Raw genomic sequence first — 25241 nt, 5'->3', positions numbered from 1 at the left:
CATTTTAATTCGGCTACTTGGGCAGTATCAGGTGGCTTTTAAAAGTATAATTTTTTTTAAAGAAAGTAACTATTTTAATTCTACACATTTATGACTATCTCATGAATTCTTTTTACGGACACTAGTCATTTCAGATTGATTTCTAATGAGTGGTCATCTTGTAAAATTGCCTTTTGATTCTTGCAGGATTTTAAGAACAATTGCACTTTTATATTTTTGATTGTCTATCTGTATTTTTGTTGCTGATGACTAAAGTTGAACTCTGTTTCTTTCATCAGGACAGCTATGGTTGCAGTCTTACGTCAGTGTCTGCACCTAACCTGTTCAGTACAGGGGTATGAAATTACTACATTTCCTTCCAGTCAATTTTCAAACCATGCATGACACTACTGTTGATCTGTGTTTGTCTTTCACCTGTACATCTCTTTATTCAAGCATGCTGAGCACAATTCATATTACTGTACTGACATTAAGAACATTAAAACACCCATATGAATGCAATAAGAGAATGCATTTGAACTCATTTGTCTTTAATCTCTAAAGCACATTTGCCCAGTCATTTAAGCACTTTGCATTCATAGAATACTAGATAAAATATTCCAATGAGACCTTTTTATAAAATGTTTGCAATTGACTTCAGTCATTGTAATTTAGCCAATGTTTTGAAAGTAAGAATTCAATTTGTATTGTGATTCATGACTCAAAACCAAATTGAGATGGCCCAAACTCATTTTCATTTATTGGGCTTATTTGGCGTTTTGGTACAAAAATGCTATAGGAAATGCTGCATTTAAATCAATGCACTTTAGATCTTCCAATTTCTTTCTTGTGCGATACTTTTGATTCAGAAGCAACTCTAGTTTGGAAGGTTGAAATCTATGAAGTAATTGGAGTTCTAGATTTTATTCCTTTAGTTTAACATGAAAGTATCTTCATGAGCCATTAGAATTTACTAATATCCTAGTGACAATACAGTATAGGATCCCCTCTGTTTGTGTTGGATATGAACCCAGATTCCAGAAACAGCAGCTTGGAATCACACTTACTTTAATTGATCAAAAGCTGTTGAATGAGCTTTTCCTGAATGATGAGAGATAATATTTCAGCTTGACTACATTAATCCTAAGTAAAATCCAGTCGCACTTTACACAAGGGTTTGCATGTATTCTCCGTTAGGGACCAGATCAGAAACTCCAAGGTACATTATGAAGTTAGCCTAGACTCCAACCTTTAGTTTTGATTTTCGTAATAGGATGAGCACAAGGTGTTTCGCTCCAGGTATGATTCAATTGACCCACTAGGAAGCTTTAATCAAAACAAACTTTATTTAAGAATGCAGTTAGAATATAACAAAAATAATTAGCATAACTTTTACCAATTTGAAATACTTAAACATGACCAAGTATAATTCCTAACAACTAGCAATCTTTGTAGTTTAATTTAAAGCAATAATTTAAACCACAGACATGCACCTTTCTCCAGAATTAATTAACACAAAAAAAAGTATGCTCGTGGTGCTAGATTTCCCGTCTTTTAACACTCTGGACAGAGATCCAGACAGTAGTTTCAGAGAAGAATATATCCTCAAAAAGCAGAACTTCAGAGAAGTAAACCTAGTCTCTGGCAGCTCTGTCTCCAAACTTCAGTGACAGAAAGGGATACTTCCCTCTGCAGCTTCCAAACAGCAACCCTCAGAGATCCACTCTCATACAGCAGAATCTCAGAGAAAGATCCATACAACAGACTCTCTCCTGGCAGATTCCAGTCTCCAGCTTCAGAGAGAGAAGAGGCACTGCTCTTAACTCAAAGTAGCATCTAAAAAGCAACTAAGCTTGAATTCTACGTGTCAGCCAAGCTCCACGCAGTCATATGACCTTACCTGTCAATCAACCAAATCAGGTCCGACTCTGCAAAACCCCAGGAGAACCACTAAAACAGAACGGCATTAGTCCAGATGAAAACAAACATTCTAGCAATTATGCTGCTGCAGTAACAATACTGGGGTGCAGGATATAGACAAAACGACATCGGTAATAATCAACTGCTAAAATAGATCCTGCACAAGGAACATGCCAAAAATATTTCTTAAAGGCACAGTATAGTCATATCTCATTCTGTATAATATATCTAAAGTTTAACTTGCAAAAAGACTTCATTCTCAAACAATAATCTCCAATAGTGTAAATTAAAGTTAAATTCCCTATCCCATCACATTTTATGCCAGACCATTCAGCAGAACTGTTAACAGTGCACAATGGTTCAAGATGAGCCATTTAGATATTTAATGATTTCTTGGTGTTTAACAATCAATGTTGTTTACTGATTCCAATTATTTAGCTAAGGATTAATGACCTTTGGCCTATCAGTTGACTTTAGTTTTGATTGTACTATGTATTAATACATACTAACAGCTTTAAAGTAGAGGTCAGCGACTTTATTTTGTCTTGCTTGACAGCTGTTCCAGATTCAGAATGTTGAAGAATGTAAATTTATTTGTATTATAAAGCTATTTTGATTTATAAATCCATACTTGGAATACACCAGGCACAGGAGGTTCCAGGAGCATCCGTGTATATTCTTGCTGATGTGTTTATTATATTAACATATTGGCTATATTGTTGGAATTTCTCAGCTAAGGTTTGAGGAAAGCACAATACCTTACAACCCTTCCTCTGAAATTCATTGGAAAGATTTCTGGCATTGAACTGGTTTAACCATCCACCACCAGAACTTGTTAAATCAAGCATTACTTCAGGATTATCCTGGAAATTAAAGATGTCTTCCCCCTCTTCCTCCCACATGCAGCCCCCACAATCACAAATGTCTTTTAAATCCCATTTCCCACTACTTCCACTCTCACTTCAAACATAAGGTGCTCAAGGATATGCTTGTCACTGATTGAGCTGTCTCTGCCCCTTGTCCAGCAAACCAGAGCCAAGCTAAGATTCCCTTAATCCCAGTATTGAGACTGCATCTTCCTCACTTCTCCCATCTCCATTCATGCCCTCAACTTGTCTAGACTCTTTCCCCGTTCCCATTAATCTTTTGACAGTGGACTTCCTTGCAGTTGTTATAAATGCATATCTCTCTTTGGATACTTACTGTTCCCTTCCCTTTTGAAAATATCACTTTCACGTTATTTTCAAAACTGTCAATTTCTCTCTCCTTGCAAACCACTGCCCCTATCTAAAACCTCCCCTTCCTCCCAAAGCCTTGAACGTTTTCTCACCTTCCATCTTTCTTGCCACTTCCATGTTTGAATATTTTCCATGAGGTCTTTATCCATTCCTCAGCATTTAAGCAGGCATAATTAGTCACAAATAACAGCCTGCAATGTTGACAGTGATACATTATCCCATCTTGACCTTTCTGTAGCCTTTGTCATGTTCAATTACTCTTTTCTCCTTCAATGTGGTTCCTCTGGCCTGTGCTATGGGACTGCCTTTCCTTGGATCCAGTCTTAATGTAGCCAGAGCATCTGTTTTTCTTCCCACCCTTGCACCATTTTCTCTGGAACTAAGGATCTATCTTTAGTTTTGTCTATTTGACGAAGTTTTTTAGTCACTCCAAAAAGCTCTTCCTTTGGCTCGGTATCTGTTTTTGACTAGCTATCCTTCTGTGAAGTGCCATGGAGTTTTGTTCTACATTAAAGTGTTCGATGAATCTATGTTGTTGTTTCTTTGCATCATTTTGTAGACTGATTTTAGAATACTCAACATTTTGCCATGCATTGTTTCTAAATTTACAGGCAAATAAAGTCTAGTCACAAATCTTTCCTAGGTGTTAGAATGGTATACTAATTTCCTTGATGATCCTATTATGTCGTAAATTCCAATGTTTGTTGTTTAGCATTGATCTGAGCAATTAAACTTTTAGTTCAGACATGCCATCTTACTGCTTCTGAAATCCTGCCAGTATGTAAAAACATGACCTTAATTTCAGTTATCTGTGCAGTCATTCCTTTAGAGATGTTTTTTGTACTAAGTAAAATGTTTCAAATGGATAATAGACCACAGATGTTCATTGAAGTACCAGCTGTCCAATTGTCACATTTAAGTTGTTTCTCTCCCCGAATGGTCTTTTGACCTATATTTAATAGGCTTCAGATTAGGGTGCATTAAAAAAATGTAATTTTAAAAGCGGTGACGTTTTCTATTGAACGGAAATGAATACCAGCTGTTGAACTGACTGGCACCATGCACTATAATGTAACTCGGTTATTGTGCCTTTGTTCAGATTGCTGTTAACATCACATCAAAATCATGCTGGTATTTCTGTTTTTGATTAGTTTCTAAATGCATTATTTCAACTATTCATATGCAATAGCTAGTAGCTGTTTTGAGGTATGTCTGAATATTGACAATGCTACTTCTGCATTTTGCTTTCAACCAACTTGACTTTGTTCTCTGCAGAGTTCGCATGTTTATAATATTTAACTGTTTAATACAAATTAATATTTATAATCTGTCTAATTTATCATTTCTTTTGGTACATCTTGTAAAACAAACGTGAAAAGTTTTGCTCCTGGATACCACATTGGGTGATTTAAGTTGTTCATTTTGAACTTTCTCTGATTAGGCTTCTAAATCAAACCAAACAGTGCGATTGAGCCTTTTGAGATGTATTGTAAATTGTTACATCAGCTGCATTTCTTTGGTTTTATTTCAGATTTTCAAGGTTGTCAGGAAAATTGCAGATACATATTAAGAGTAGAAAGTTGAGGGGAATGCTGTATTATAATTCAGGTTGAAAGGGAGGGTATAATGAAAAATCCTGAATATTTAAACAGAACCTTTTAATAACACCAACAATTGTTAAAATAAGATTTTCTATATAATCCATTCTTTATGGTCATTTCGTGACTTTCAGGTAGGGGTTACAATCTCAATACAGGGTGGTCCATTTAGTTAGAACTGAGATGAAAAACTTCACTGAGTTGTGGATCTTTGGAATTTTCTACTCTAGAAGGCTGTGAATTCTCAGACATTTAACATATTCATGACAGGGCTTGGATGCTAAGGGATATGGGGAAAGTGTGAAAAGGTGGAGTTGAGGTAGACTAGTTATATTAAAATAGTGAAGCAGGCTCAAGGGGCTAAATGCTTGTTTCTTATGTAGCTTATTACAATGCAGCGTTATTATGTGGAAGTGACTTGATATCATGTCATTAATCAAGTTTAATATTTAGCAATTGTTTCTATGCTTCCAAATTAAAAGCATTATTGGGGAGAGTGGAAAAATCTGCAGATTTACTCGAGTTCAAATGAAATAAAAACAGTTCCGATTGCTGCAGCCACTACTGTCTCAACAACCAAATCTCATTGCAATCTACACAAACTAATGTTGCTGTTTGCAAAGATAAAGTAGGTTTATAATTACAGCTGCCCCCTGAAGCCAACATAATATGCTTGATTGACTACTGTCACAACAGATACCTTAAACATTAATCCTTTTTAATAATTCACAGCTGATCTTTGTGGCAAGTAGTCCCCTTTTCCCCTTAAGAGTCCAAACTGGTTCTGTATCACTTTAAATTATTTTGAACACCTTGCATTGATCTGTCATTCTACCTATTTACAGATTGGTGAAGTTTACTTTGGGCAGTCTATCGCGACACGTTGAAGTCAGCCTGATCCAAAACTAAAATCTTAGTTTTGCACTTTTCCCTTTCAAACAATACATTGAACTTGATCATGTTATGATCACTATTGATAAATGTTCATGTAATGGTAGGTTGTTAAATAAACCTGGTTCATTAAGTATAGTGCCCCCTTGTTCATATTAGGGTACATATATTGTTGCAGAAAACTAACAACACAAGAAGTTCACTATCTTTCTGATGTGTTAGTCTGCTTTTCCCAATTTATATGAAAGTTAAAATCACCCATTAAACCCATTCTACCATTGCTTCATGCTTTTAAAAATCCCTACAATTATACATTCTACCACTTCACAGCGGCTCCCAGGAAGTTTGTACATAATTCCCACTGTAACCATAATGCTTTTCTACTACTTAATTCAATCTGTAAAATTTGCATCTACTTTCTTCTATAGGTAAGTTGAAAATGACCATCTAAATAGTATAACGGAGCAGTGCGTCACATTGGCAAAAATTAGGAGGAAGTGTGTCATTGGATGTCAGTGATATCACAAAGCATGATTAGTGTTACTGGTGGAGAAGTCGCCACGAATTACATGAGACTTCCTCAGACTCATTTAATGTAGAAGAGTTGACTAATTGATACTTTAAAAAGTGCACTGAGCTAGATTGTGTGCGCGCGTGTCTCAAATTTCACTTATTTTTTGCCCTGATTAACTTTTTCCTGAACTAATTGAGGAATTACTAAATATGGAATTGAGTTCTTACTCTTCAGTAATAAACCTACCCATGACTTGCCTTTCAGTCTTGCTCAGAGAGTAGTCTGCATTCCTAGCAGGAAATAGGCTCTATAACTTTGCTCAGCTGATGGGTATGGAATCGAATATACCCACATGTTTATTAAGACCATAGGAATGGGGTAATGGTTACAGCTGTCCTGATGTGGCATAGAATTTGGTAATTTTAAACAAATGAGGCAACGTAATTCCCACTTCATTTGACTATCCCTTGTAAGCCTTTCCCATAGTATTCACCTCTCTTCTTTTTTAAAAAGTGAACCTGCCTTGACTCTACAAAATCTTTATACAATATAATTCTCTAACCACTCTCTAGAATTCTGTTCTCTTTTCCCCAGAAAAATGCTTGTTTCATCATTAAGTGTATGGTTGCATGTTTTTCCCCATTGAGTCTGCTTATGTAGTTTCCACTTTTCTCATTTTTCCTGTTGATTTATTTTGCTAAAATTCATATTGAGCAGGCAAATATTAGTAATGGTAATAACCTGTTGACGGAATATCCAAAAACACAACAAAACACCAGTTATTTCCTTTATTCAGTGTTCTGTCGGCAGTTTTCTTAACAAGCATAAGCTTATGGGTTAAAAGATAAATCACCAACTGCAAAGGGCTACCTTATTCTCATACATATCCAATTATAGCCTACTCTGGATTGGAAAATTTGTACTTGATTCAAATTATTATCTAATTGAGTCAACATGAGTAATGCAACATTGTGCTTAAAAAAAAAAGTAAGAATTAAGTAACTTTAACATTATTGGCCTTGGTGTATATTTGCAATATAACGGAAAATTGAGGAAGAGCTAAAATATTTTATGAAGCATGTTGAATAGATCATATTTTCTGTTTTTGAATTATCACCTAAGAAGACAAACAGAATTTAGCACCATTTAAACTGCTGTTGCGATGGTTCAAAACACAATTGTGCAATAATCAGTAGAATTGAATTTGACTTGAGGTTGTGCTGCTGAACAAAAAACATGCGTCATCACTGCTGCAGAATGTTTGGGGTGGAGGGATGGGGAGGGGAGGTTGCTTCTTGAATTGGATGTTCTGCACTTTCAAATGAATATATTTTAATGAATGCATCTTGACTATTAATTTGAGGGACCTGGGTTTTTATTAAGAAACAGTAACAATATATCCTGTTTTTGTAGGAATGGGTTCTTCAGACAAGCCCACAGAATTTGATTACATCCTTTGACTGCAAATGTCAGAATTTCCTGATTGAACCTTTGGCCATTACCCCCCCCCCCCCTTCCCCACCAAGTCCATGGTTGTTTTTGTTTCCTTTGATTTTAAAGGGCGCAGCAAGCTCTTTGATCAATTTGTGTTAAATTTTTTAAATGTCTGCAATGTGTTGATGATTTATTTCTGCTGGAAATAGGAATATGAAGCTCGAACCGGCCGAATGACCAAAACCCCACTCCAGTCTGTACGGCGGCGAAATCTTGAATTTGAGCCACTGTCCACTACAGCGCTGATCCTCGAGGATCGGCCTGCGTAAGTAAAGTTTGTTATGTAATCTATAAGAATGATTGATACAATTAATTCACTGCTCGACTTGTACTCCTTTAATGTTGCTATGCATATTAGCATCTAAATCTGTTACTCTTGTTTCTACTTTCACAAGACAATTTCTCTGGGAGAGAATATCAATTCCTGCAAATTTCAAACTTGGCATCGCTGTGAAAATTTGGCTGTGTTTGTAGCATTTAAGCCAAATTCTATTCAATAGTTGCGTATAAGAGCAGATTTCATTCAGTAGTTGGTTCATGGGACATGCATCATTTTAGTACCTATCCCTTTGGGTTTTATTTTGCTTTACACAATGTGCTCACATTGTACAGCAAGTAAGCAGAACCCCATTCCTGGTAGCCTTACTTTGCTTCAGTGGAACCTCGTTACAAATTTGCACCTCTCATTAAAACTTTGAAGACTTTCCGTCTTCCTCGGCTCCGGCTATTCTCGGGGCTAAAGCTTTCACTTGGCATCTTTCGACTGTGGATCCCTCAGTACCTTGTTCGTGTTACTTTTCCAAGCTAATGTGCTGATTGCTTTCATTGCCACAACATCCTGTGGGGACCATTATAGATTTTTCCACTAACTTCAAACTAGATAATCTTCCAACTCTGGTTCTCTCGCAAAATTCGAACAGCATTCCACATGGTGAATGAAGTTAAATTTTTTACTCTGCTTACAGTGCAGGTCTGTTTAACTGTTGCTTTGTCTATCTTCTCTGTTCGCTACAAACTGCACACACCAATTCCAAGCTGCAACTACTACTTGGATGGTTCTTCGTCCTTTTATATGGCTTCAACCAGTTTCAGTATACCCAGGAGTTTAGATTTCCAAAGTAACTGGGAGGGTTACTTTCCTTTCTATGTTTCCTTTTTCTGTTTCCATTTTTTTGTCACTTTTCAGTTCGGGTGATCTCCTATTGTATTGTTTAAGCTCCTGTCCCTATTTTATAACCCCCTCTTCTGCTCTGACCTTTATGAATGTGATAACCTCCCAGTTTGTTTATGTTGCATTGATCCACTTTCTACAGTAAATTTTAGTTCTTAAAACTACAAGTTATATTCTCAAACAAAATGACGTATTCTAAGGAACCATGAATCATAAACTAGATATTTGCAGCAACTCCGTGTCAGATGGTCTGAACAGTTACAACAGACTACAACAATAATCTGTGTGATTCCACTGTACAAACATGCATTGGTAATCAGCCCAATTAATATGGAAATTTAGTCTTGTTCTGGCTGAATTTATTATAAAGGACTCCCTCAAAATGCAAGCTGTACTGGATTTTAAAACCACAGGATGGTTTAATTTCTGTGCTTTGTGATCAAATTAATTTAATGAAGGCTTCTTTATAACAGCTTGTTTAAAATGCCTGTCTTACAAAGTACCAATGGTCTGCCGATGCTTTAATAATTCTATTGAACCATTGTATTATTCAATTATCTTGAGTGGTCAGCTCCGATAATACTGAATTTCATCTTGGAAATGTGGTGGATAAGTAACAAGACAATACAGCTTTGTTACTTTATCTGTTTAAGCAAACTTGATGCTTTCAGAGACAAGGGTTTTGAGCTCCATGGCCTCATTTTGTCAGTGTTCGTTTTCACTCTGGCCAAGTCAGAAGGAAGAAGCTCCAGAACAAAAAAATAATCTTACATTATTTCCAAGGGACAATGCTTGCCAAAAGTGAAAAGACATTGTAGTTGTAGAGGCTCTTAAATAAAGGAAGTATAAACTTTAGAAGAGTAAATTATCCTATTATAGACTGTTTCAATGTTGTGCTGCATAATACTTTAACAGTTCAACAACATGCAAAAGCAAAGGTATTATAAACATTATTTTAGTCCACATTGTGGGTCTAGTCTTTCATATTTCCATCTTCCAGACTTAACAGCTCTGCTGCTAAATAGGGTTGCTGATAATCCTGAATTATGCAACCTAAGCTGCAGACTATTAGACCACAAAGGGTGGGGTCGCTTACAATTATTGAAATAGGAATGCTTTTTTAAAATCCCAACAGTATCGACAAGTTTAACTTGTGCATGAAAAAATGTGTCAACCCTTCATTTTCTACATCAGGTTAACGTGATTACTATGAATTATACTTATGAAGCAGTTGCACAGTATTTTTCCATAACCCTTAAATACTTGGCCTGTCTTTTCTCTAGATGTGCTTTGCTAGAGATGAAGTCACTGTATACAATAAGCCCGAGCTATTTTCTACAGTTTTTACTGTCCCACTTGCTTATCTCTGAGAATATAGTTGGATATGTTTGCCTTAGGCCATGAGCAGACAAGACACACTTGTGCATGCGGCCAGCTGAAGCTGTATTGTGTGTAAATGTATGTTGTTGTAATTAAGAGATTCTGCAACTTGAATCTTTCCCCTGCATGCTTGTAATAAAACTTCTGACTTTAACCATCACCAGACTGAGTGGAATTTGTCCCAAACACAACCTATGCATTCACTTTGTGGGAACACCAATAAAGTGATATGTTTACTAATAATTCTGTCTTGAGGGCTGAATGGACATGCATCAGCCAGTAAGACTTGGTTTCTTGCGTTTTTTGATGCCCGTGGTTTTTTGGCTCAAAGAAGAAAATGCTTCTTTGTTGAATTGATCTGGAGATTTTAATCGGCATTGACCAGGTGAGGAAAAAATGTAATGTTTGCCGGTCATGGCATAGGGCTTTCAAAAACGTAGGAGATCGGAATGTAAATTTTTCATATTTTCCCTCATTGCCACACTCATTTTATGGACTTGGATTTTGCAACCAGTGTTGAAGCAAGGGTGCGAACCACTGACTTTGAGAGCTGTCCACAAAGATCTCATGATCTTAGTTGGGTAGTTTTCCCAATTCCCAATGCCAGTTTAAGTTTGACACCAAGTCTAGGGTTATCTTAAAGTGTGCAACAGCAATGATATCAAAAAAGCAGATAAGCAGCCAAAGTTTATTTGAAAAAATAAACTTTTAAACAAATATATTTTACCGTTATGGAGAAATTTGGCATTCCACAAAGATAAAATTAGCCTTTCAGGACCAGTGAGGGTATTTAACAGTAATTAAAAGTTGATGTGCTATTAAAAACTTGGTTGCACCTCACTCCATAAGATGTAACCTTTTCAAGGGCTTTTTATGGCGAGACTAACGGTGCAAGAGTGGAAATTCTTACAAAATCAATTGACCTCTATTGAATATATTTTGGGAATACCTCAACAGGGACCTTCCGAAGAAGTGTGGAATCACTGGCTGCAACTCTTGGATTTCTGCATTATTCTGCACAGTGTGGACTGCAGAAGTTGTCAGTTTCAATGGAATAATAATAAAGCTGATAGTTTCACCACCATTACCACCATGAAAGGTGTCCAGTAACTTTGTTGCTTCAATCATTTAGTTTATCCTTGAACTTTACAAAATCTGCTTCTGTTACAAAGTACATCCAGATTTAGTCTTATTAATATATATGCAAGTCCTTCCCAATACCAAAACTGGTTGAAATTTGGGTCTGACTACACCTGTGCAATGAGGTTTATAGTAGTAAGCCCTGTTGTATGTAATGAGTAGTCTGGCCACAGTATTGGAGCCTTAGGTTCTCAACTAATATTGCATGTGTTATAAATGATAGGGAAAATGCTCTGCTTGTTCACTTTAAGTGCAGCCCTTCTCGAGCATCATGTGAGATGCATAATCTTAGGGGAATGAACACAAAGCATGGGAATACAAAAGTCCATTTGGCTCATCAAATTTCCTTGATGGATTCAGAATTCGGACAAGTTAAATTCTTCCCCTGATCACTGAATTCCCCAGAATATTAATATTTATGTTATTCAACACCGTCAGTTTCTCCAGAAGACCTTTCCCATGATCTTGCCAATGGAGAAACCATGGCCCATTTGTCACTTGCTTAAAGTTATAAACCTGCAGTCATATTCTTAACCAAATATTCCATTTAAATTAATTGATGCAACATTAACCATATTTCCACTAATTCCACATGTCCACGAGATAAGAATTTTCTCGTCTCCCATCTTGTTTAAGGCTGTGTTTGATTTTGTGCTGGTCTCCCTTTTTCTTATATCCACAATAAAAGCCAGGAAGCCCACTTGTGTATCTATGTTTCTCATCTTTTCCTCCAAAGAAAGGCATTAAGAGTATTGTAATATCCCCTTAATTTGCAGTTACAAAATTATTCGCAGTACACTGTCCATGCAAACAAATAGGCGACCTATGGTCAAGACACCTTACGCTCTGAAAATAGATGCCATCCAAAGCAGATGCAATGGATCTCTCATCAACTCCCCCAGGGCGCTTATCACACTGAGCCAACCAGTCTCTTTGACCTCCAACTTTCACGAGAGTTTTCAATCTCCACTCTTGAAGAATTCACCTTGGGGTTTTCTCCCAAACTCCCTGCTTTCACTTGAGCACCTTTAGCAGTGATCCACCTCCAAGGTTTCAACTCTTTAAGATGTTCCTATTCCTTGGATCATCACGTGTGTTCAAGCTCTGCCTTCCCCGCACACAGTCAGATACTCAGCCATACCAACAAAACACTACTGCTTCATAGGCTCATAATAAGGAGTCACCAACCCCTTGGCTATCCCCTCGGATCTTTTGGCCTCTTGCAAGCCCACTTCATCTTGATTCTGCTCCCTGCTACTTTCTCTCTTTAATTTGGAAACTTTTCCTCTGCTTCCAACTTTAACTTCACTGAACAGGATGTGTTCAGATTGCTGTTTTTGTTCCCTGACATTCCTGGGTCTGTCTTTTTGTCTTACTCCTTGGTTTCTGGGATTTTCTTCTGTTCTTTTGGGAAATCTGCTTTCTGTAGTTCCCTCTCCTGTGCCCAGTGCTTTTTGGCACTGGTTTCCAGCTGAACTAAGGTTGCTTTCTGTTTCTTTTTGGGTCCCTGTTGCTTGGCCATAGCCCCTTTTTTCTACTTGTGTTTTTTCTAATTTCCCTAAACTACTGACCCTCTGATAATAACACAGCTCCCTCTACGTCATGGGTCATAAAACTAATTAAATGCAGGTACACAAAGAAACCACACACATGCAGGCATCATTCTGAAGTGAAACCAAAACCTAGGTTCCCCTTAATACACACACGAAAAGATAAATTAAACTTAAATCTATGGCTTACTCCTAACACCCGCAAATATGGTGTTCCCCATGTGGCCTTTGTCCTTCTAGGTTTGGGGGTCAATTTGGAAAGAAGCCTTGACCTCCAATTCATTCATGAATTGTTCAATTGACCAGTACAAATATAACTTAATTAAAACTACATCTCTAATTTGTAAGACCCTACCCAAAAATACTAATGTCAAACTGATGGTCAGATTGCTATCAGGGAGAAACATGATCCTAAATACTGCCAGCAGGAATCTGAACAATACTATTTGTGCTAGTGTGCTGCCTATGCAGCCCATGGTCCACCATCATGATGATAATGGGTATAGTAGTTAATGAATAGAATGGTCAATTGAACAATTCATGAATGAATTGGAGGTCAAGGCTTCTTTCCAAATTGACCCCCAAACCTAGAAGGACAAAGGCCACATGGGGAACACCATATTAGAACTCCAAGTTCCCCTCCAAGTCAGGCACCATTCTAACTTGGACATGTACTGTCATTACTTCATGATTCCTGGCTTAATATCCTGGAACTCCATCTCGGAGCACTATGGAAGCATATTTACTCCATAGACTTGAGCAGTTCAAGAAAGCCCAGCATTTGGAATGGACAATAAATACTGGCCTCGTCAGCAGCACTCAAACCCCAACAATGCATTTATTTTAAACTGGCAGTGGCTGACTTCATAACCAAGAAGCAGAACGATATCACTATCAAACCTGACCCAGTCTTGTTATCGATGTGTAGCCCAACAGTACCTTCTGCAAAGGAAATTGAGCTTATCTCAGAGGAGCAGCAAAACTGGTTAAACGGTTACCAAAAAGCGGAGGAAATTGATGAAAGTGAATTAAACTGAGTTCAAATATTACCAGACGTTGATGTGTTTATTTGTAGGGCACGAGCAGTCTAACTGATGAGATATGGGAGGTAGGGAGTGAACCCGATAAAGTATATGGTACATTTTAAAATATGCAGCATTGAAATGTTGTGGAAATGAGTCCTATTCCAAAAGTGCTCGAGTTTGAAACAGTAATTTAAAATAAATTACTGTTTATTTTCACCTCACATCATATTTGTTATGCTGTGTGTCACATTGGCAGGGTGAGGTACAATATCCATGTACTTTTGGTACTGGGCGAGCAGCATTGAAGCCCTTTTCACATGGGAGATAATGAAACTTGTGCAAAAACAGGTGTCAGAACGATCTATCACAGCTTGCTAGGTGCTGTGACCAAGGATGTGGCCGGATTGGAGATTTTTTTATTGCTTTGTCCCCAGCTCTATCGTGAAGCAACATGGAAGTAAAATTATAATGTTTTGTAGCATTATCCTATTTTACGTATTTGTTGCCCAAGTGAGATTGGCAAGTCAGATGGCAAATGAATGCAGTTCTATGCGGAGGAAGTGCTGAAATGTTTTCCCCACTTGGCAGAGCGCAGAAACCTCCATCTTTCTGTTTGAGTCAAGAGCATAGGGAGGCTTATGTGCCATAGGCAAATATGTCTATGAATGTTTGTGACTATTTCATGGAATCTGGTAACTTTATCCATATCAGCAAAACGGAGATTAAATCTAAATAGATAAACATCCCAATTGTGTGTACAACCAAGACAACGGAAAGCACCAACACCTTTAATCTAAAGGTTGAAAGATGGATGCTGATCGGTCTGATTAATTTAACAACTACTCTGGGTTAATGTTTAGACAAAATAATTGGGTGAAAGAGACCTGTACTATGTTCAGAAGTCACCTTTTGTGAGTGTGCGAACGGTAGAGATTGTGCTGTTGAAAAATAACAATTACTGTTTATTAAGCTACCTTCTCACCATTTCATTTTTAGGATTTTTGTTTCTCACATTTACAGTTTTAAAAAAAAACATTTTCTGCTGCGTGGTATTTTGCGATTCAAGCCCAGATTTTCTGGTTGATACTATCGTCGTCTTCTTGATCCAAACCAGTTTCTGTTATGCAAATGGAGAAAATTAATGTGTTTACATGTGGAAAGCTTTTCTTCCAAGCGTTTGACATTAAAATTTATACTCCTGTCTTTACCAGAGACTCTCTCTCTTTTTGCAGCCACCTACCTGCAAAGTCTGCGGAGGAGGCTCAAAGGCATCGACAGGAATATGATGAGATGGTGGCAGAGGCAAAGAAACGAGGTGCTCCAGTTAATTACTTGATTACAGCGCAAAATGTAATGAGAAATGTGAAATAATCTGGGATTAACCCCCATGATTAAATGCAGAACACCATGCAAGAGTATTGTTGTGATTGTCACTTACAAAATGTTTGTAAGTGACAATTTGTTTTGTCATCTTAGATTTATAATCAGCGAAGATTTACAGCCCATAAAAATGATGGACCTTGTTCATTTTGTCCATGTACAGAGCGACTGAATACATAATGTTATCACAAAATTATATCAATAGATTGTTCATAGGTTGATATCCTGGAGTTTAGCCACTAAACTCAGAGCTTCCAGATTTAATCATTGGCCTGCAGTGAATTAGCTCATCTCATTGAGTTTCCATTTTCCCCTGGGTTTGGGCAGGAAAACTGAGCGGAGCTTTCCCCTTTTGGGGGCAAGACTTCATAAACAGGTTGTTATGAAATGTGATCGAAATAATGTGATCTGAGAAGTGCAGCAATATTGTGACTTTAAAGAAATAACTTTTTACTAATGTCACAAGGTTTACCAGGCTGCTTCCTGGCAAGGCAGGTCTGTCATATGAGGAGAGACTAAATCAGTTAGAATTATATTCACTGGAGTTTAGAAGAGTGAGAGGAGATCTCATAGAAACTTATAAAATTCTAACAGGGTTAGACAGGGTAGATTCAGGAAGAATGTTCCTGATGGTGGGGGAGTCCAGAACTAGGGGTCATAGTTTGAGGATAAGGGGTAAACCTTTTAGAACTGAGGTGAGGAGAAATTTCTTCACCCAGAGGGTGGTGAATGTGTGAATTCACTACCACAGAATGTAGTTGAGGCCAAAGCATTGTGTGATTTCAAGAAGAAATTAGATATAGCTCTTGGGGCTAAAGGGATATGGGAGAAAGGGGGAATCAGGATATTAGATTTGATCAGCCATAATCAAGATGAATGACGGAGCAGGCTCAAAGGGCTGAGTGGCCTACTCCTGGCTTCTATGTAGGCTTGCATTAACACTGCAATGAAGTTACTGTGAAAATCCTCTAGTCGCCATGCTCCGGTGCCTGTTTGGGTACACAGAGGGAGAATTTAGCATGGTCAAAGCACCTAACCAACACGTCTTTCGGACAGTGGGAGGAAACCCGCACAGACACCGGGAGTACGTGCAGACTTCGCACAGACAGTGATACAAGCGGGAATCAAACTGAGGTCCCTGGCGCTGTGAGGCAGCAGTGCTAACCACTGTGCCACTGGGATAACTGTGGAAAAGTCAGTAACTGGGATGGATAATATGCAGGTTCAGTTCGGTGCAAGTCACATTATGCGTCATGGAAACGACTGTCTCCCCATGGTTAAGGGAGGGAAATCAGGGGGTAGTGTCTTTCCTGGCAGTCGCCTCTTGGATGGTCAAGGATGGAATTGTCAGAGCTCACAACATCCCTCAAGGTTACAAATCTATCTCGATTTATAATCAAACGATTTGTCATTTGTGAATAGTAATGGAAAGTTTTGGGAATTTTGATTTGATTCAGAGATAAAAGAAGCACAACGAAGGAAAAAAATTATGAAGGAACGATTCAGACAGGAAGAAAGTATCTCTCATGCGATGATAATTTGGAACACAGATATTCTCCCTAACTGGGAGTCCATGTAAGTTGGTCACTATTGAAAAGCAACTACCTTTTAATTGTGATAATTGTGCATGTCTATAATACCATTTTTGTTTCTCATACTCAGTCGAAATACGCGGAAGGTGCGTGAATTGTGGTGGCAAGGTATTCCGCCAAGTGTTCGAGGAAAAGTATGGAGCTTGGCTGTTGGTAATGAACTGAATATTACTCATGGTATGTGCACTGCCTGAATCTGTACATTATGTTAAGGGAAAGAAAGGAAAATGTTCTGCTTCAAAAACATTGTGGCAAATGCATGGTTCTGACAGCCCTTCAGTACAACAACCTGCTTATGTGAGCTTGGTTGGCGAGCTTGGCAGGTCAGTGGACTGAACATGACAACAATGATCTAATTGAAATCAACTATAATGTTCCTATTGTCACCTCAATCAAGATCCTCTATGTTGACGTGGATCAAGATTGAATATCCACCCTGCTATTTGGCTAAGTTCTAGGGGAGAGATTATTTATTAATTGAACTTACTATAGTTTGTGATTATTGAATGAAATGTCAATGCTTTGTTAAATATTACCTTGTGCCAATGTCAGCTATGTTACTGTCAGCAGACAACCATGTGTAAGATTTATTAAAAAGGTTTCAGTCATGTCACTTTTTTTCAGGATATACCTGTGCAACACATAACAATCCACAAATTATTGCAACTATACTAGATCTAATTTTAGCATGTTTACAAAAAGCACTGGGCGGTGTTGATCTAACATTTCCTTTACAATATTCAGCCCTTTTCGCTGTATACTAATACATGTGACAATAATAAATCAAATCAAATCAAATTTTAACTGAAATAGCAAACAGAAAATAACACACAATTGCTGTTTTTGTGCCCACATTTCCTCAAGTGACTAAATCCTAATTTTAATTTTATTATTGGGGAGATAGTAAATGGAGGACCATGGCTTACTGAAGGGGCTCTTCCGGACCGCAGTCAGACACGTCCCAGAGGTGTTTTTAGAATGGTTTTAACAGTTGTCCAGGATCACACTGACTCAGTCAGAAGGGGAGAAATTTACATTTTTGTTTATAATTGCCTTAATTGTTTATAGTGTCTTTCCATTTCATAGAGCTTTATGAAATCTTCCTGTCTAGAGCTAAGGAACGCTGGAAAAACTTCAGTGAGATTGGATCAGAGAATGAAACTGAAGGTAAATAGACTTTTGAAGCACCTCTCATGGAACAGATCCTTTAACTGTCAAAGCAGAAAAGCAAAGTGGTCCTCTTCGTTCTTGCCTCCTTGCAGGTCTGTCTTTCTGACTTTATTCCTCCATGCAAAAACAGTGATGCTCCTATTTACCATTTGTGGTTTGCCCTTTTAAGTGCAGGCCATTTTAGTTTCCTGCTTTGCTAGGCCTTTGAAATCTGGAGCTGTCATTCCCTTATTTGTGCTCCAGTGACCAAGTCAGCCTAGTCTACTTGTTATCCATTGAAAATGGTTACGTACAGATGTTGGAACTTCCTCAAGCTATCTACTTCCATCATGCAGTTCTTCAATACAGAATAAGTATAAGCTTTCAATAAGCTAACGTGGCTAAAACTGCTATGTTAGTACGGCTTGGTTTTAATATTTCACTTAGCTTAAACTACAGATATGGATGTATTCATGTTCAGCAAGACGGAAATGTTTTCAGTCTGCAATACCGAATCGACTACAGCAGTGGGCCGTTTATATTTTAAAAATATTTTGCTAAATATTCAGAGGAAAAATGAAGGCTTAAAATGAAAAGCTTTCATAATCTTTGGAAAGTAAATCAACCTTGAACACTTCTCTGCTAACTGAAATCTATGCATGATTCAAGTGTGCACTTTTTCTTCAAGTGGTCTATCACTGGGAAGTATGGAACCTGATGTTTCAGTTTAGCATGGGCAGGAATGCACATATAAATCTTGGACATGCAACTAGGAGAATCCTCATCATGTGTGCTAAAGCCAACACTTATTGTATGGATCCTTGTCCTTGCACATATTTTACCATGAGAAGAGAAACAGCATTAATCAGAGAATGTAACCAGGCCCTGGAAACTCTGATCTGTTTATTAATGATGTCCCTGAGATGTCTCCTGAAGTTTAATAATTTCTGATTAGCAATTGAAGCACTCAGAACCTTAGAACTCTCAGCTAAAGTCAAGTGGCGGAAATGAGTGAGGAACCAGGATCTGATTGTGAAGCCCACTGATTAACCACCTGGCTTCACCATGCATCATAAAATAGGAGGCACTGGACTGCATCAGAATTTCATATGGGTGCTGCAACCACGTGCTATATAAAGGGAAGATGAGTGACTTGCAGCTGGAGAAGCTTTCCAAAACATGGAATGTCTTAGGCACTATGGTTTGCGAAGATACTTTCTGACAAGCTTCTTGGCAGTGGTGTACTGGTTTGCTGCTGGACTAGTAATTCAGAGACTCTGGGCAATGCTCTGGGGGACCTGGATTTGAATCCCACCATGGTAGATGGTGAAATTTAATTCAATAAAAATCTGGAATTAAAAGTCTAATGATCATGAAACCGTTGTTGATTTTTGTAAAGACCCATCTGGTTCACTATTGTCCCTTAGGGAAATAAATCTGTTGTCCTTGCCTGGTCTGGCCTACATGTGACTCCAGAGCCACAGTAATGTGAATCATAGAATCCTACAGTGCAGAAGGAGGCCATTCGGCCCATTGAGTCTACACTGAGCACAATCCCACCCAGGCCCTATCCCCGTTACCTCATGCATTTACCCTAGCTAGTCTCCATGACATTAAGGGTTAATCTAGCACGGCCAATCCACCTAACCCACACGTCTTTCAGACTGTGGGAGTAAACCGGAACATCTGGAGGAAACCCACGCAGACACGGAGAGAACATGCAAGCTCCACACGGACAGTGACCCAAGCCAGGAATTGAACCTGGGTCCCTGGCGGTGTGAGGCAACAGTGCTAATGACTGTGCCCTCGGGGATGGGCAATAAATGCTGGCCCAGCCAGCGACACCCACATCCCACGAACAAATTTAAAAAAACACTGACACTGGAGACCATAGAGTGGATGACCAACCTGGATGTCAACATTTAATCTTGCTTTTCAGTCTGCAATACCAAGTCAACTACAGCATTGGGCCTTTATATTTCAAAAATAAATAGATTGAAAGTACATTTTAAATAAATTAAATCAGACCAAACGAAAGGATTGGCCATCAGCACATTATGTATTGTACCCAAAGCTATTCAAGCTGTTGGTACTCCTTTCCTTTTTAGTGTTAAATAGTGATCAAAAATGATATTTAACATCTATATTTGGTCAAGCTGAGTTATTGTTTCCTCATTAAACAGTTTCTGTTTGTGTACCATAATGTAACATTCTGTTCCTATTATGTCTTGATGTTTTAACCTATTGAATGTAATCATGATTATTTTTAAAGGATTTATTGGGGTTTAAAGGCAAATGATACTTTTGTAGGATTTGGAACGGTGGGTGGTGAGTCATTGTTCCCCTTGTGATTGCGCATAATATGCTGGTTTATCTGGTTGATTTAGTCTTGTATGTGGGCATCTTGTCCGCAATATCATGATCTTGCATCTTCCTCTGGCACCGGACAGCAAATAATCACTATCATTTGTATTTCTGTTTGAGCTGTTGGGTAAATTTAGGTAAAAAATTCTAGAAAATGTAAGTTCTGCTACCAGTAATATTTCATCTTCTGCAGGTGACAGGTTTCCATGTGGCAGAAGCTGGGGCTTTGACAAAGCAAATAAATTCCTCTCATTATAAAGCTGTAACCTAAGTAAATGTTTCCTTGTGGCATTATTGCCATGAGTGTGAGAGAAAATAATTCACAGTGGACCTGGGAAAGTGTGCACATTTTATAATATGATGATGTAATTATAATAGGCAGCCAAGACACTTTTGACCAACTTCATATTGAAAAATTCAATCACAGATAATTAATTCTATTGTCTGTTAAGATACAAAGTTCAATATCAGCTTGACTACAATCAGTAATGATTTGTTACTGCTTATTTCTAGAATCTGGAGCATCGCAGGCTGATCGAGAGGCCAGTCTTGAACTGATAAAGCTGGACATCTCCCGTACATTCCCTTCTCTCTTCATTTTTCAAAAGGTTTGCAGTTTTGCTGAGTCTCTATTCATGACAGAATAACTCTTCAATCGGAATAATTACAAGCCAGTTGGAAATAAAGCAATTGACTGAAAATAATTTGCTCACTTACCAAGCAGGATGTTCCAGATGTGCGCACGTCTGTCAAACAGTGGAAAAACATAGCCCCAACTTTCATTACTTAATAGCTTATGGGTAGGGATTTGCAATGAAAATCAGCTACTGGGTAATTATTTAGACTAATTTTGAAAGAACTTAAAATATATGGAGATTAAACTGATTCTGAAAGAATGCATTTAAAGAGAGCTAAGCACATCAGTTTAAGATTGAATTCAATTTGTTGGACTTCATTTTTAAAAAATAGTTTTGCTTTTAATGAAATCAGGGAGGACTATGCGCATTCCCTCTCTATGTAATTTTCTGGAACTGCCAAATATAATATGTAAAGTGGGTGAAGTATGGAAAAACTATTTATGAATGGAAAAAGAGCCTGATAATTCTGGCACAGGAATGATTTGTTTAAATAGGCAATGTTTTCATGTGATATCTCTCCACAGTAGAAAAGTTAAACCACTTTAGTCACACGCTGAACGAAAGACTTGTTTTTCTTCAGTGCATGTCATAATCTCAGGGCATCTCAAAGTGCTTTATAGTCAATGAACTACTTTTGAAGTCTAGTCACTGTTGTAATGTGGGACATGCAGCAGCCAGTTTGCGCATAGCAATCTCCCACAAACAGCAATGTGATAATGCCCAAATAATCTGGTTTTGTGATATAGATTGAGGCATAAATATTGGTCAGGACAAACTCACCTGAGCTTTGAAATAGTGCCATGGGAACTTCTACTTCTGTCTTTGCGAGCTGACTGGGTCTCGGTTTAATGTTTAGTCTGAAAGATTGTACCTCTTGGGTGCACCACTCCCTTAGGACTGCACTGGAATATCAGCCTAGATTTTTGTACAGAGATGAGAGTGCTATGGCTGAGATACAATGAACTTAGTTTTCATTATATCATTTGTTTGAATGGTTAAAGCAGCGCATAAGCTCATTTCTTTATAAAGAAAGGTTAATCACTGATATCCCCCTTTATAAAATCACCAAAAAAAAGCCATTGATTCTGTAATTTGGCCAACAGCTTTATTCCCTGTTAAGATGTGAATAATGCCGTGAAGGGAGACTTGTAATTGCATATTCCTATCCCTTGGGAAAGGAAAGAGAGGGATACATCCTGCATTGCCAGTCTGATTTCAGGCTATTTCAATTAATTACAATTCTTTGGAGTTTTGAAGAAAGTGCATTGTGTGATTTTTGTTTTTTTGATTTGGGAAGTGTGCACTCCCAGTAACAACATAAAATGGCAAACATTTATGTAGCAGTTAAACCACGTTCAAAGAGAGAATTCACGATGGTGAATTAGCAACATGGGAATGCCCATTTAAGAAATTTATCCAAATCAAAAGTGCAATCAAAATATCAATTGTGGGATATTGCGACATCGAAACAGATCATTTGGCCCTTCAAGACTTTGGCAGCATTTTTCTGTCAGCCACCCTGTCTTTACTGCTCACTTTCCAAATCATTTAGTAATCATATTTGACTGACGTTTAAGTTAAGCCTTGCAAACTTCAGTTTCCATGAATCTAGCACTTTGGCTGAATGTTTTAACATTTACAGCAAATTGCTTGCCAAGTTCCTTCAGCTTCATATGTACATAGTTCAGATCAATTTGACTTATTTTTCAGGTCGCATAGGGAGGTGAGGGGAAAAGAGGGATAGGGTAGAGAAGGAGAAATGGAAGAGCAGGACACAGGAGGGTATGCAGTTCAGTGTACTGTATCTCTGAAATTCTTGCAATTAATCTGGATGTGCCAATGACTGCTAGTGAGTGGGGAAGTGAAGGATGAGGTTGCTGAGGAAAAGAAAAATAAATAAATAGTCATGGTCAGAGGCATCAGCTAGCCATTGGAGAGGGCAACATCAGCCAGTTTCAGGGTAGGTGGGAGAATGTTACCATGAAAAAGGAATTGTATTCATTGTATTTTTCTGTATTTAATGTTAATAAGATCTAAAAGTTATGTATTCTATTTGAAGGGTGGACCATATCATGATCTCTTGCATAGTGTGCTTGGGGCGTATACTTGCTACAGGCCTGATGTGGGATATGTAAGTATTTGCCCTTTTGCAATAATCTATTTTAAAATTTGGTTTACAAATCATTCTCCCATTTGTAAGTCATTCCCCATGTGTTAAATGCTGTTTTAGTGAACCATTTGTGAAGGTATGTATGTTTTATATTTTGAGGATGTAAGTGCAATGATAATGCTCGTAAAACAGCTTTTGCACTATCTAAATTCCAGCTAATAAAATGCAAGTGTTTTGATACTTTTGATCCATGATCTTCAGAAATCATTGTTGTATTATTATGGTTTTGTAAGGCTTCCTTAATATATTATTTATCTAGGCTAGAAGTTTGCTAGTAAACCAGTGAGCCTGCTTGTAACAAGCTTATTCTTTATTCTTCTGTTCAGAGGCATCAGCCACCCCATTGAGCAGTCTTGGCCAATTCCTCTACAAAATAACTCATGAATATTGCATTCTGAAGTTAACTCTCATATACTCATTCAGTAACGTCAATAGGGAATCTTACCACTATCTTCCCCCTTGACATATTGTTAAACTTGTATGAGTTCCTTCAATTTTTTTGAGGCAGAACTTTGAAATAGGAAGCTTGTTTTTGAAAAAGGGCTGAGAGTTTTTAGCATTTTTATTACCCAGAGAGCATTGAGGCACAATCTTGCTCATAAAATGGGAGTGGAATCACGTGTAGACCAGACCAAGTTAGGCGCGCAGGTTCCACTCTCTGAAGGATATGCAATAATCTGGCATCTTCCATGGTCATTTGTTCCTGGTGTGCATCCACAAATTGCCATATTTATTGAATTGAACCTGAACATTTTCTGTGGTGGGCATTTAAATTAGCCACCTCTGGGTTGCTAGTGCAGAATCATAGCCATACCTTGAGAACATTATTGTAAAATCAGGCTGATGACTTAAAATAAACTGGTTAATTTTCATGAATGGCTGAACAGAAGTAGCACTTTTCCAAGCAACAATTCTTGTAACGAAACAACAAACAAACTATGATGTTCGGAGGAGCAGATGCAATAGTACGGTTTTAATTTTACTACTTATCAGGTCGGTTGTATTTTAATTCTCAAAGAGAGCAAGATCTGCCACTATGCAGCATTATTTAGACCTCACTGACCCTGAGCATAGCTCTGCAATGGCTCTGACTGTTGCTAGATACTTTTCAAAAGGCACTGAGCTCTTCCATGACTATGAATGGTGATTCATTCCCTCTGGTCTGTTACTCCAGGTAGGAGAAAGCAGACCCTTGGCTCCCTGTTGGTGGAACAGTTTGTGGGCAGGTGATGGCGTAGTGGTATTATCACTACACTAATCCAGAAATTCCGCTCATGTTCTGGGGACTCAACTCGGGTTTGAATCCCATCAAGGCAGCTGGAAGAATTTGAATTCAATAAAAACAAAATCTGGAATTAAGAATATACTGATGACCAGGAAACATTGTCGATTGTCGGAAAAATCCATCTGGTTCACTAATGTCCTTTAGGGAAGGAAACCTGCCATCTTTAACTGGCCTGGCCTATATATGACTCCAGAGCCACAGTAATCTGGTTGACTCTCAACTGCCCTCGGGCAGCTAGGGAGGGACAATAAATGCTGCCCAGCCAGCGGCACCCATGTCTCACAAATGAATAAAAAAATGTTAAGGTAGTTTGTAGCAGAAAAATAAGGGGAATTCTGGTGGTAAAATTTCCTATCAAAGAATGAAGTGTGATTGTGGATAATGTGCAGAATTTCATGCAATGAGGAAACTAGATCATGTTACTTAATGCTAATATAATTAATCATAAGCATGCTATTTCATGCAGGTCCAAGGAATGTCTTTCGTTGCTGCGGTGCTCATCCTTAATTTGGAAGAAGCAGATGCTTTCATAGCTTTTGCAAACCTATTGAACAAACCCTGTCAGCTGGCATTCTTTCGTGTGGACCACAGCATGGTAAGGGCATTGCAGTGCACAGATGCTTGAAACAGGTGACAAGGCTCCATGCTATTTTTGCTACATGTGGAAGTACTGATGCAACCTCAAATCAACTGTGGAGCTACTGGCAACTGGGCCATGACACCAGAATTGAGTTTGTTTCAGGGGTGCTGTAGGAAAAACGTT

At 38.1% G+C, this 25241-nt stretch overlaps 1 protein-coding gene across 2 annotated transcripts in view; it reads left to right on the top strand.

Moving 5' to 3' along the window:
• tbc1d12b (TBC1 domain family, member 12b) overlaps window positions 1-25241 on the top strand; it is a 95631-nt gene that overhangs the window by 65985 nt on the left and 4405 nt on the right. Inside the window, exons 3-11 of one of the 2 annotated variants that reach the window (XM_078223540.1) lie at window positions 279-335; window positions 7784-7899; window positions 15133-15215; window positions 16738-16855; window positions 16943-17049; window positions 17959-18039; window positions 20899-20993; window positions 23083-23154; window positions 24945-25073. In XM_078223540.1, the coding sequence (XP_078079666.1) occupies window positions 279-335; window positions 7784-7899; window positions 15133-15215; window positions 16738-16855; window positions 16943-17049; window positions 17959-18039; window positions 20899-20993; window positions 23083-23154; window positions 24945-25073 (858 nt within the window). The remainder of the gene's footprint in view (window positions 1-278; window positions 336-7783; window positions 7900-15132; window positions 15216-16737; window positions 16856-16942; window positions 17050-17958; window positions 18040-20898; window positions 20994-23082; window positions 23155-24944; window positions 25074-25241) is intronic. The other variant, XM_078223541.1, reaches the window with a different exon arrangement.

The sequence above is a fragment of the Mustelus asterias genome, chromosome 11 (assembly GCF_964213995.1).
Source record: "Mustelus asterias chromosome 11, sMusAst1.hap1.1, whole genome shotgun sequence".
Classification (NCBI taxonomy): Eukaryota; Metazoa; Chordata; class Chondrichthyes; order Carcharhiniformes; family Triakidae; genus Mustelus; species Mustelus asterias.
This window is presented reverse-complemented; position numbering and strand designations above follow the sequence as displayed.